The sequence below is a fragment of the Canis aureus genome, chromosome 2 (genome assembly GCF_053574225.1).
Source record: "Canis aureus isolate CA01 chromosome 2, VMU_Caureus_v.1.0, whole genome shotgun sequence".
NCBI classification, from domain to species: domain Eukaryota; kingdom Metazoa; phylum Chordata; class Mammalia; order Carnivora; family Canidae; genus Canis; species Canis aureus.
The window spans coordinates 62,669,218-62,681,426 of NC_135612.1; the positions used below are offsets into that span (position 1 = coordinate 62,669,218).

A 12,209-nucleotide genomic window follows, 5' to 3' on the forward strand; every position below is an offset into this window, starting at 1 on the left:
CCCCCCAATCCAGAGCGGGCCTGGATGGAACAAACTGGAAGCAATGAATGGATGGGCCAGGTGGAAGATGCAGAGGGGAGTCTGTGGTGGGGAGAGAGGGACCCTGGGGAGCCCAGCTGGCGTGAACCATTAGTCCTTGCAACTCTGGCTCACTGTCCCCCTCAGGGCTCCAGGGGCAGGGGCTCTGCACACCTACCCCGGCAGAGAGCCGTGGTACCAGGACGGTAGATGTCAGGACAAGAGACATTTGAGTTCTGCATTCTCACTGAAATTAGCTTGTGAGCTCAGTCAACATAGTGACCTTTTGGGGTAAGAGACAGGTACTAAAGTCATCTGATTCTGATCCATGCTCTTAGCACCTCAGCTTTGTTTTAATGGGGGTAAAACCAGATATGTGGGTAGTATTTAACTTCCAAGATTTAACTCCACTAATCAAAGACTTGACTGTCTCATATTTAAGGAAATTTTAAGGTGGGCTGGACCAAAGCTTCTCTTTTCTTAGCAAATCCTTTACAGAAAGAAAGAAGATTACACAAGGTTCAAATCCCATCAGACCCAAAACCAGCCACTAGAAAGGCTCCATTTATGTAGATACCAAATGTGTGTTAATTCAACTATATTCTTTCCCTGGCTTTTGATTCTGAGTAAAAGTCTCCTAAGGATTTTTGCCATGTCATGCTCTGATGGCTTGTGCTTGAAGTACAGACCCACATGGCAGGTTTTGCTAGTTGCTCTTTAATCTCCACTCTCCTTTTCCTTCTGAGTAACAAAACACCAAATTTTGGTTGGGTTTATTGCTGCCCAACTGAAAGATGGTATTTCCCAGGCTCCCTGGCAGCTGGGTATGCCATGAAGTACAAGCGTGTGAGCCCTCCGGAAAGTCTCTCTGAAAGGCAGAGGCATATACCCTTCCTCTTTTCCATCCTGCTGCCTGGACTCAGGAAATGATGGCAGGAACTTGGGCAGCTACCCTAGACTGTGAGGAAACCCATTCAAGATGGCAGAAGAGGAAGCCAGGAGAGTCTAGGTCCCTGATGGCTTTTTGTGGCTGCTATAATTTCCAGGATTGCCTCCCCATTAACCTCCTTTATGGAAACATGAATAATCTTATTTGGACCACCGTGATCTTAGGATTTTTCATTTTTCATTGCATGAAGCTCAGTCTTTTAAAAACATTATTTTAAAAGATTTTATTTGTTCATTTGAGAAAGAGAGAGTGCATGAGTGGACAAGGGCAGGGACAGGGAGAAAGAATCTGAAGTAAACTCTGTACTGAGTGCAGAGCTGGGTGAGGAGCTTGATCCCACAACCTATGAGATCATGACCTGAGCTGAAACAAGAGTCGATGCTTAACTGACCGAGCCCCCCAGGCACCCCTAGCTGAACCTAATCTTATACTGATACACCCACTTCCCTCAGGTCAGCCTTCCTCCAAAACACAGTTTCAACCTGGGAAGCATAGGAGGGAAGCCTCTGCAACAACAGCCCCAGCTTTGGAGTTGGCCAAGGACAGAACCATAGAGAAGAGTCCTCCAAGTGTCTACCCTGAGTCACGTGCTAGAAACTGGCTGTGGAGGAGCAGGTCTCACCCGGGTGGGGGGAGGATCGAGAGTCTGCTTGGACATGTTGCCTTTGAGGGGACTTGTTAGACTTTCACTGGCAAAGAATAGATACAGGGTTCTGCCATCCAGGGCGATGTTCAGGCTAGAGGTATAAGTTTTGGAAAGGTCAGGAGAAAGCAGCTTCTTACCAGATCACATGACCGCAGAAAGTCACCAGGGAAGGAGTGGCTAGAAGAGCTTCTAAGGACTGAGTACTGGGGCCCCTAGTGTTAAGAGGCTGGGGAACCAAGGAGGCCTCTTCCAAGAAGACTGAGAAAGAGCAACCAGAGGAGGGGAGGCAGGGAGTGATCCATTCCAGCCAAGCGAGAATGGTGTGTTCAGGAGAGGAGCACTCAGCTGAGTCGCTGCTGCTAACAGTTCCAGGAAGAGATGGGGCTCTGATCACTGGACTTAGCAACACTGAGGTCAAGGATGACTGATGAAGAACTTTGGAGGAGGAGGTGGGTGAAAATCTGATCAGAGTGGGCTCCCGAAAGAAGAGGCAGAAAGAAATGAAGATAAGAAGCAACCTAGGGGGTGGGGGGTGCTGCTCCATAAGGGAGCTGGAGGGGAGTGGGGAAGATTAACTAGGTGCTCAGTAATGAACATGGCCCCCCACCAGCACACGAGGAAATCTCCGCGGCTGCCTGTGCCTAGACTCACTGCTTTCATAGACTGGAGAGGTTAGGATCCAGAACCATCAGAGCCTGTAGCCCCCGGGCCACTGATAACGTGAGTCTCAGACAACAAGTTCCCTATCAAGGGAAATGTTACTTCGTTTCCTGCACCCCAAATCTGCACATTTCAGAACACCCAGAGCAGTGCTGGGTGTGGGTGTGCTTTTCTTGATCTGGACCCCCTCCTTCAGCCAAGAGCACAGCAGCCTCTTTGTACCTCAGTTTCTCCAGCTGTCAATGGGAATTTAAAATGTTTTGTATTCAACACATATTTGTTTTTAGCTCTCTGCTTGCGACATAAATAGGTTCTTGAATTTTGGATCCAAATTAGGGCACCGTTGGGGGAAGTGGTGAATATGAAAGAATATCTTTTTAAAAGCACCGTTTATTGTGACGATTTAAAAGAGAGGGGGAAAAAAAGCACTGTCAACTTTAATCAAAGAGCTGGGAAGAAGACCCAAAAGGTGGTTATCGAAAGCAAGATGAGAAGCAAAGAGGAAGGTGACTGGCCCACAGACCGTGGGAAGTTGCCAGAGCGATGCTGATGCTGAGGGAGCGCGCCCTGCCCTCCACCCTTCGGTCCCACCTGCTCTCTTCCCACCTCTTACCTGTTGGCCGGCTTCGTGGGCACTCCTGCCGCCGCACCTCCCGGCCCACTTTCCCCCGAAGCCACAGCAGGGGGTGCAGCAGGTCTCGCGAATCCAGGCAGGTCCCCACCTCACTCCAGCTTAGCCAGGACCTCCGCCACCACTCGCGACCGGGGATGCGCGCCGGGGTGCAGTTTGGGCGTCGTCACCTAGCAACCAGCTTCACGCCCCGGAGCCCCGGCAGAAAGACTACAAGCCCCAGAACGCACAGCGCCCGCAGCGAGGCCAAGGACGCCGCGCCCGGGGCCCCGCCTCCCCGCAATGCCCATCGGGACTTGTAGTTTTTCTCCCTTGCCCGGAGCTCCGGATCGCCCTCCGGCGGGGAGCGCGCCTCGGGCGGGGCGCCGCACGGCGCCGCGGGATTGGGCGGCCTTCGCTGCCCTCGGCGGGCAGGGGGCTCGCCGTGCGTCGGCGCATGTGCGGCGCGCGGCGCGGTGGCCGGCGAGGCGCGGGTGTCAGTGAGCTGCGAGGAGCCGGCGCCCCCGTGCCGGCGTCCGCCCGCCCCCTGGTCCGCCTGCCGCGGTGCTGCGGGGCCGCCCTGCGCACAGCTCGCGGAGCATCTCCGGCCGCGCACCTGCCCCGCACACCTGTCCGCCGCCCTCAGCCCGGCCCCGCGTCCGGCCCCGCTCGCGCCAGCCGCCCAGGTACCGCGCGGGCCCCGGCCTGGCCCTGCCCCCGTGTCCGCCCCGCGCCGCAGCCGGGCCGGGAGCAGCGCTGCGGAGGCGAGGGCCGCGGGGCCGGGCGGGCGCGGCGATGATGAACAGGTTCCGAAAGTGGCTGTACAAACCCAAGGTGAGCGCCCCTCCCTCCCTGACGGACAGACCCTTCCCTGCGGTACTGACCCTCTCTCGCCTGCCGACACCCCCCACCTCCATCCACTCTGTGACCCGCACACCGGGGCGCGGGACCCCACCCTCCTTCCCTGCGGTCCTGGACCCTCTCTCCTCCCGCCGAGCCCCTCCCCGCCAGCTCCACTCTACGACCCGCCCGCCCCGTTGCAGGATCACCCCCTCCCTAAGCCGGCTCCTGGACCCTCCTCACCCCGGCCCCGGCTAGGGTGCGCTTCCCTCGCTGCCTGCGGCCAGCAAGCGTACTTTATCCCCGACCGTCCAGCGTGGCGCCCCTCTCGCACCCCTTGGTCCCCGACCCGCACCTCGGAGCGGACCTCCTCCTACTTCTCCTGGGTCCTGGAAGGACTTCTCCATCCTTCTTGCCTGCACGGGGTTGGGGGGGGAACACCCCTCTTGCTGATCACCCAGTTATCCTGGGCCCGGAACCCACCCCCAGGCTCCCTCCACGCTCCGGAGGGAGCGCTCTCCCTACCTCCCCCCAGGTTCTGCAGGGGACCCCCGCTTTCCCCGGGTCCTGGGTCCTGGACGGACCCCTCCGACCCGGTCCCACCGCCCTGGCCCTGCCTTCCCGAACAGCACTGACCCGAAACTTGGCCCGCTGGTTGGCCCGCGCCCACCCTCTTGCTCTGGAATCCCGGACCCGTGCCCTCCTCCGCGGCGGGGTCGGGGTCCGGGCGGCGCGCCCCGCGCCTCGTTGGCTGCGCCAGTCGCACTGCGGGCGCTGCGTCCCCGCCACCGGCCCAGACTGGTGCCTGCCTTGGCCAGAGCAGGGCTGGGGGCGGCTGTGCCTGTGGGGGGCGCAGGGTCCCAGGCCGCAAGCGGGGCCGGCGATGCGGGGTGGGGGGCGCTGGGGTCTGCGCTGGGCGATACCGCTCGGGCGAGGTCACCGCGGCGACCGGGATACATGGAGGCCGATCCCAGGAACCACTACTTCCGGGGGGCTGACCACTCTCCTGGATCCGGCTTCCTAGCCCTCCCCCTCGTGGGTGGTCTCCCAGGATGGGTTTTCTTTAAATGCGTCCCCTCCGGGCGCTCCCATTGTGGTGGAGGGGGCAGAGGTCCGTTTGGGAGACGAGCCCAGGAACCTTCAGGGTTCCTGCTTCGCTGTCTTTGGGGTGGGAGAGTTCTCCAGAGTATTGGGTTGAGGGTTTAGGATGCCAGGGCTGTGCACCTTGCTCGGCCTTGGCCTCATCCAGGGACGATAGGAGTCCCTTCCTGCCAGGTACAGCCACCTACCGGCCTGCTCCCAACCTCTTTCTCGAGGTGCTGTGTGTGGTCTGGAGCCTCTCTGCCCTTAGCCATTTCCCAGCAACCCCTCCTGGCTGCAGCTCCCCCCAAGGCCAGTCCCAGTCCTGCTGTCGGCTGCCAGGGGGAGGTGGCAGCCTTCGCACAGGACATCCGTACAAGGAATGGCTTTTTGTTTGTGTGACTTCTGTCCCCGGTTAAGGAAAAATCAAGTCTTGTCAAAAGGTCATTTCTAGGCTGGGCAGCAGTGTTATTTTTTCAGTGTATATGCAAGCAAGGGAAGGGAAACGTATCGTAGGTCAAGTAGCATTCTGGTATTTCCAAAACCACTTCTGTCAGGAGTCCAGGGGCTCCGGGATGCTTTTTTCCATCCGTGCCTCTGCAGTGGCCTTGTTTCCAGGATCATGTAACCACACCGTGAGGTTGGAAGGGAAGGAGAGGTAATTGCAGGTTCTCTGTTTCATTAATGATTGGGTACTTTCAGTGGCCTTGCCTGTTTCAGTTTAAGGGAAAGTCTTTAGAAGTGGGAAATGATATTGCCCTTGAGGTTTTGCCCCGGAATTGAGAACAGTCTCCCTAAATTTCCCTCTTCAGCAGGCAGCTGCCTTCCAAGGCAAGCTCCAGGGGCTGACCTGGCAAGGTGGAGAGTAGTGATGGAGAATCATGCTGCAGGAGGAAAGAGGAGTGGTACTTCATCTGGTCCTCAGTGGCATCTCAGGTCATGTTGTCTGACTTGTGTCCCTGACTCCTGGACTCAAAGACACATCTCCGTTTGAAATCTTTGTGTCTGGCCATGGCATGGTTCCCTGTGGTCAGCATGAGCTTGGGGGTCTGTTGTTTGAGATCTGTCTTTGGAGTTAAATATCTTGATTGTTTGGAGGGTCGGACTATGTTAGGTCACCCCAGTAGCCTTTCATTTTTCAAGCCAAAGCTCAGACTTTTGTCTTGGATTATGAATTGAATTTTGTGTTTCCCCCACCTTTCCCATTTAACCCATTTGGCACAAGTGAGCACAGAGTCAGTCCTGGGAGGATTTGGGGCTGGCAGAGCAGAAGTGTGAGAGTCAGCTATGGGGGGATGTGTCTGGGGGAGACTGTTGCCTGCAGTTGGGATTTTTTTTCCCACTTTTGTATTTAGATAGATACACAATTCAAACTGCATTCTTGATATAATCCCTGCTTTGGTTTAAAACTGAACACTGAGCTTCTTGTTCATTACAATTCAGTGGAAAACATTCTGAAGCCAAAAATATTCATTGTTCTTGCAGTTCAAAAAAGCATTTAGAAATGCTTTAAAACATTCTGATGCTTAAAATTTTTGATATGTGAATCATTAATAACTACCTCAGTTGAGTAAAAAAAAAATCCTGATGTATAATATACTCATTTAACATGAAAATGACATTACCTAGCTCTCATATTTCCATTTATTTCTTTTCAAACAGCCTTTTAAACCGTATGATTTTTCTTCATGTAAACTGTTAGGGCTCTACTGGTGTTACCAGGACCGGACGGTAAGCTGCCTGGGAAAGGCAGTGTGTGGGAAAGCCTATCAACCTGTCCTTTGTAATGTCATTGACATGCTTTTTTGCCTTCTGTTTAGGGAAAGCCCTTCTTATAAAGAGTTAACTTTAAAAAAGTGGAACCTTTGGAATAGCTGGTGTCTTCATCTGAAAGAAAAATATTAATACTTGTGTTTTTGCTGGGTTACAACTTTCTCGTTGATGCCTGGTCACTGTGCTGAGGGGTGAGATCCTGGCACAGTGGAAGGGGTTCCCGGGCGAGGCCCAGCCAGGACATCTTGGCCACCATCAAAGAGCATCCTTAGGATGGTGGAGGTTAAAGTTGTGTTTTCCATCTCCTAGGAAGACTTGTCATATGGGTAGGTGAGGCTGTCCAGCTGGATGGGGATTACCGTGTTCAGTCATGCATCCCACGAAGAGCTCTCTCATCTGTACCTCCAAACCACTTCTGGGGTGTGGGTCATTAACATTCCTTGTAAATATGGTGCTTTAGTGGGTGATGTTTATCTGGAAACTTTCAGTTTTCTGGGTTCAGGTTAGAGATGAAATGGCTTTCTTAGAGAGAAGCCTGAGTGCTTTTGGTAAGCTTTGTGACTCTTGGAGCTTTGTGAAGTCTGCTTGGGAGTGGCCCCAAACAGGGTGCTTGTGGGAATTCCTGCTGGCAGCTGTGGACTTAACTCAGCTTCCATGGGTTAGGGGTTGGGAGTCCTTCCCAGGGTCCCTCCTGGTTTCCAGAATCTGAGGCTACCTGCTCATGGGTGTGCAGCGGGCCCTCTGTTCCTTGACTACCTGGCAGAGGGTGGCAGCACCCTAGAAGGGCAGTGGCAGATAGGAGCCCTTCAGGTTTTAAACCAGCAGGTCACAGGGCCACACGGAAGGCCTGGATTTGCATCTGTGTGCCCCTAGTCATCCTTTCAGGGCTTCCCTACAGGGACCTAGAGAAATACCAGTAGGGCATCAGCAGACCCCAAAGCATGGGGCACCGTGGGGAGCTTTGCCGTGGAGGCCGGTGAGAGGTACGCTCTTCCCTCCACCTGGGTCCTGCTGCCTCTGGGTCTGGCGGGGCAGCATTGTCACAAGCCTTGATTTCCCCACTCTTCTCGCCTGGGACATAAGCTGCTGTCCTTACAGTACCATTTTGGTGCCTGGCGCCAGGTACAGACACTGTTTCAGGGGCTTGGGGCTTTGATGCGAACTTCCAGTCAGGCCACTAAAGGATTGGTTTTCAGCTGATAAACTCCGAGTGCCCAGCTACAGCTGAGGCCGTCCTTAGGGTAGCTCGCCACTCTCTGTATCTCTCTGAGGTGAGCTACTGGAAAGCCAGTGTTCTGGAAAGCCTGGCCCCATGGGCTGTGCCAGTGGGTGCCTGGCAGAGAGGGGGCTCAGAGAGTCCTGGGAAGGATGCTCAGCACTGCTGAGTCACAGTAGGCTTGGCTGGCCCACACACCCATCTCTGTAGTCCTTGCTGCCCTGGCTGCCCCTCCCAGAGAGCCCTGCCTCAGATGTGTCAGCACTTGGAGGCTGCAGGCACATGGCAGAGCCCAAGAGGTCCCTTGTCCCTTCATGTGGCTCGTGGAGCCCACAGGTCGGACAGGGAGTGACTCTGTGGGAGGCTTCCGTTTGCTGAATTCCTGTGTGTGGCCTCACACGCCCAGCCCTGTGCCATCAACATTTGCAGGGCAGGGAGGGACTGAATGGCTGATGGATGGTGAGTGTCAGCTTCTGTGCCAAAACTGATGTCATTAGTTAGGGGTCTGCAGTTTACAATCAGGGCAGTGTGCTACCGGGAAACGTCTGATAACATGGGCGAGTCAGAGGCAGAGAATCCTCAGCTCTACCTAATTGATGTCTGGGCTTAGAGTCCAGCAGGCAGGGCAGAGCCTGGTGGGGAGGGAGCCCAGGTCTGCACTGCCCGCCAACCCCCTCCCCTGCCTCGCTTCGAATGGGAAGCCTGCTAGGTAATTCCATTAGACCTTAGGAGGGGATGGGTAATTTCAGGATGCTTTAGTGCCTCTCCTAAAGCTGCCAGGAATTCCCAGAACACCAGATATGCTTCTTTTAAATGTGTGAAAATGCACATCTAAGAGCCTACAAATGACTTAGTGGTCATGTGGAATTTTCGGTGGCAGAGCCATGGTTTTGTCTTGTTGGTGTGGACAGCGCCAGGCAGCCCAGCTCCTGTGGGGTCTACCATGTGCCCATGCAAAGGTAAGTGACAGTGAGCGAGCCTGCTTCAGAGAAAAATGGGGACCCAGAATGCTGTGCGTTTTGATGCTCCTGTCGTGCCTCACTGGCCTGTCCTTGCTGCCTGCTGTGGCATGTGTGTCCGAATAGTGTTGAAGCTGCTACAGAGAGGGCAGCAGAGACTTCTGCACTGGGGCCTGGATAGGAATCTTCATCCCTTCCTGTCTGGCCCTGTGCCTCAGTTTCCCTGTTTGAGGTGGGGGTGACAGGACCTGCTGTAGGAAATTTGAGGAGATCATTTCTGTCAAGAGCTCACGGGAGTGGCTCAGAAATGACGGCTGTCAATGTCAGCGGCACTGTTGAGTGTGGATTGATTACAGGACTGTGACATAGAGCGTTTTATGGAGTCAGCCATCACTAAGGCTTCTGGTTACTTCTAGGTCATTTTGAGAGGGAAAATGTCCTACAAGGTGCATCCTGCCTCTCCCACCCTTCCTTGCTGTGGCATGTTGGGTACTGGGTTGTAGGGAATAGGACTTGACTCAGGACACCTCAGGCATCCCTGGTGACACATGATGACAGTGATGAATGATAACGATCCCGCCTCCTATGCCCTCCCTGGGGCTGAGATGCTACTATGTGCCCATCGCTGCCCCAGTATTGCCTTTCCAGTGGGAATCCAGGGCTGAACTTCAGCCCATGTGGGCCTCAGTGGGCTCCACCCTGTCAGGTCTGGCCCCCAGACCTCTCAGGCCTTCCTCCTGTGGCCTGTGTCCCCTGTTCCTTGGCTGGAGGCTCAGGATCCAGTAGAGGACTCCAGAGCCATGGGTGGCTAAGGCTGGGTGTGAGTGACCGCTCAGGGGGGATAGAACTCTGTTGTTAAGGCACTGAGGTTTTGGGGGTGCTTGTTATCATCTGATGTTCCCTGTTCCTCAAATGGGATCTCAGACACGAGATGCTGACTTGCTAGAACCTTCAGAGCCAGGAAGAGGGAAAGCTAGATTTGAACTCCGGTGCATTCAGCCCCAGAGCTGGAATTTGCAAGCTCTTCCATCCTGAGCTGTGTGTTTCCTGCAGGAAGGAACCGAAGCTGTCATCCGTGTTTACATGAGTCCCATTTGATGAAACAATTACTTTTGTACTTTTCACAGTCGGATTGCAAAGAAACTTAGATATTGATGGGCAATTCAAGTGTTTGAAGGAGGAAGACAAAAATGAATGGATTTTTTTTTTTTTACTGATCTGAATAGATTAAGCAGAAGTAGAATAGAACATTTCATATTATGGTAATTTATGTAGAGTAGTTGGGTATGATGAATGGAAGGTTTTTTCCCTTCTTACAGTAAGTATGTTGAAGCTCTTCCATTTCTCTTTGTTTTGTGCTGGGTGGAGGCAGGAGAATGTTGGGGGTACTTCAAGTGGGGCTCTGTCCATGGCTGAGGGGGTCTTTGGAGCTCTGTGTGGGGGCTCTGGAAGTCTCTGCTCTAGGGGACTTGCTGATGCTGTACTCGACCACCCCCAGCACCGCTAGCCCTTGTACTCTGGGTTCTTGGGGAAGACAGGGTGGCACACCTATGGATGCGGATGCTGTCTATAGGGCAGTCATTTTTCCTTCTGGTTTTTAGTTTTTGAGAATGTTTCCAGTTATTTTTAGGGATATTGTAGTTATAAAGTCTAAAAGCAAAATCAACTAGTTTAATGTCCGATACATTTAAGAATCGTGTACACCCATGTTTATAGCCACGTTAGACATAACAGTAGGAAGATAGAAGCAGCCCAGATGTCCACCAGCAGTGAGTGAGTAAATGAAGCGTGATCTATCCACACAATGGAATATTATTCAGCCAGGAGAAGGAAGGAAATTCAGGTTATCACATGGATGAGTCTTGAAAACATTATGTTATGTGTGAAGAAGACAGACACAAAAGGACACATGATCACACTTACCTGAACTGTGCAGAGTAGGCAAGTCCACAGACACAGAACGTACATCAGTAGTTGGTGGGGGTGGGATGTGGGAGGTGGTGGCCACAGGGTCCACATTTCCTTTTGGGGCAATGTAAACGTTTGAAAACTAGAGAGAGGTGGCAGTTGCACAGCGCTGAGTGTGTAAGGGTCCCTGAAATGCACACTTCAAAATGGTTAATTGTATCTTTTTTTTTTTTTTTTTTGGTTAATTGTATCTTATGTGAATTTCACCTCAATTAAAAAAATTTGGCAGTTTTTGGGAGGTTTTTGAGAATGGTAATGTTTTTTGCGACAATCAAGGGAAAAGACATTTTGTAGGCAAGTAAAGAGATGCTCAGGCCTACATTTCCTGAGGGGCTTGGCACCCTCAGGCTCTCTGAACCTACCCCTGCCAGCCCCCACCCTCCCAGCCACCTCGTTGGGGGTCTCACTGCCACGGAAGACCTGAAAAGGACCCTCGTATCCCTGCTTCCTGGCCTCCCATCCTGAGCCCTGCCAAACCCCTCTGTTCTGGGGCATCTAGAAGACAGCAATGAGGTGTTTCGTGTGCCCGGGCTTGTCCTTAAGGGTCACTTCTGTCAGATTTCTGATGCCAAACCGCATCCCCCTGGAGCTGCCCTGGGGAGAGCTGGTCCTGGTGTATGCAGAACTCACACCCTGCACACACTTGTGGGTAGCTTCAGGGCTGTCAGACAAGGCAGCAAGGGGGCCAGGCCCAGAGGGGCTGCTATTGGGCTGGGATTTGAGGGGCAGGAAGGGTGCCGGGCATCATACAGGGAAGCTCCACCAGGATGTGGATGTGTGTGTGTGTGTGACAGTTGCTAGAAGGGGCAAGGGAACAGATGGGGATCACCGCAGATGGTGACAGGTCAGGGGCACTGTGGGACCAGCCTGTCAGGTTCTCCAAGGAGGGTAGGGGGCATGCATGATGGGATCACATCTCCTGCATGGGGAGAGAGTAGTTAGATGGGGCGATACTGGAAGCCTGGCCGAGGTGCAGGTGAGGTGATGGCTGCCAGGACCCTGGGATGGCCAGCCTGGAGGGGAGGTGGGGGGGTGCTGTTTGCTGGAGGGGAGTGCAGGGGAGGACTAAGGGTGGGGTGAGGGGTCTGGGGGCCTAGGTGGGAGCTCTGGCATTTGAGGTGCCCATGGTGTCCACATGGAGAGTGAAGGGAAGGACAGTTGACCTGGGGCTCCATGCGGCAGGCCAGGTGAGAGGGCCCTGCCACTGCAGGTGCCCAGGAATGCTGATTCATGAGCACAGAGCCAGACCCAGGGCTGAGAGTGCCGCTGTGAGAACCAGAACAATCAACCCCGTTTTGTGGGCCACACATGGGCTGGTCTCCGCTGCTCCGACCTGGCCCTCCAGGGGCCTCAGTGGGGGCTGGGTCCCTCTCTGTGTGGCCTCCTGTCCTCTAGGAGGCTGAGTGGAGGATTTAGGGGCCCCAGTGGGAGTCGTAGGGCCTCTTAGGGCCTGGCTCTGAAGTCACAGATGTTCCTTGCACCATCTCCAA

The 12,209-nt window shown here is 54.1% G+C and overlaps 2 protein-coding genes across 16 annotated transcripts in view; one reads left to right on the top strand and one right to left on the bottom strand.

Moving 5' to 3' along the window:
• The window catches only part of CFAP99 (cilia and flagella associated protein 99), a 40,441-nt gene extending 37,238 nt beyond the window's left edge, over positions 1–3,203 (bottom strand). For 2 of the 5 annotated variants that reach the window (XM_077876224.1, XM_077876234.1), the window contains exon 1: positions 2,887–3,202. The gene's annotated coding sequence lies outside the window, so the exon portion shown is untranslated. Of the gene's footprint in view, positions 1–2,886 lie in introns of all 5 variants that reach the window. The other 3 variants (XM_077876257.1, XM_077876241.1, XM_077876251.1) reach the window with 3 other exon arrangements.
• The window catches only part of ZFYVE28 (zinc finger FYVE-type containing 28), a 159,244-nt gene that overhangs the window by 41,598 nt on the left and 105,437 nt on the right, over positions 1–12,209 (top strand). For 2 of the 11 annotated variants that reach the window (XM_077876186.1, XM_077876194.1), the window contains exon 1: positions 3,395–3,717. The exons of 1 other annotated variant lie outside the window; for it this stretch is intronic. In XM_077876186.1, coding sequence (XP_077732312.1) covers positions 3,679–3,717 — 39 coding nt within the window. In that variant the 5' untranslated portion in view covers positions 3,395–3,678. Of the gene's footprint in view, positions 1–3,394; positions 3,718–12,209 lie in introns of those variants that run through there. 8 more of the 11 variants (XR_013366836.1, XM_077876145.1, XM_077876212.1 and 5 more) reach the window with 7 other exon arrangements.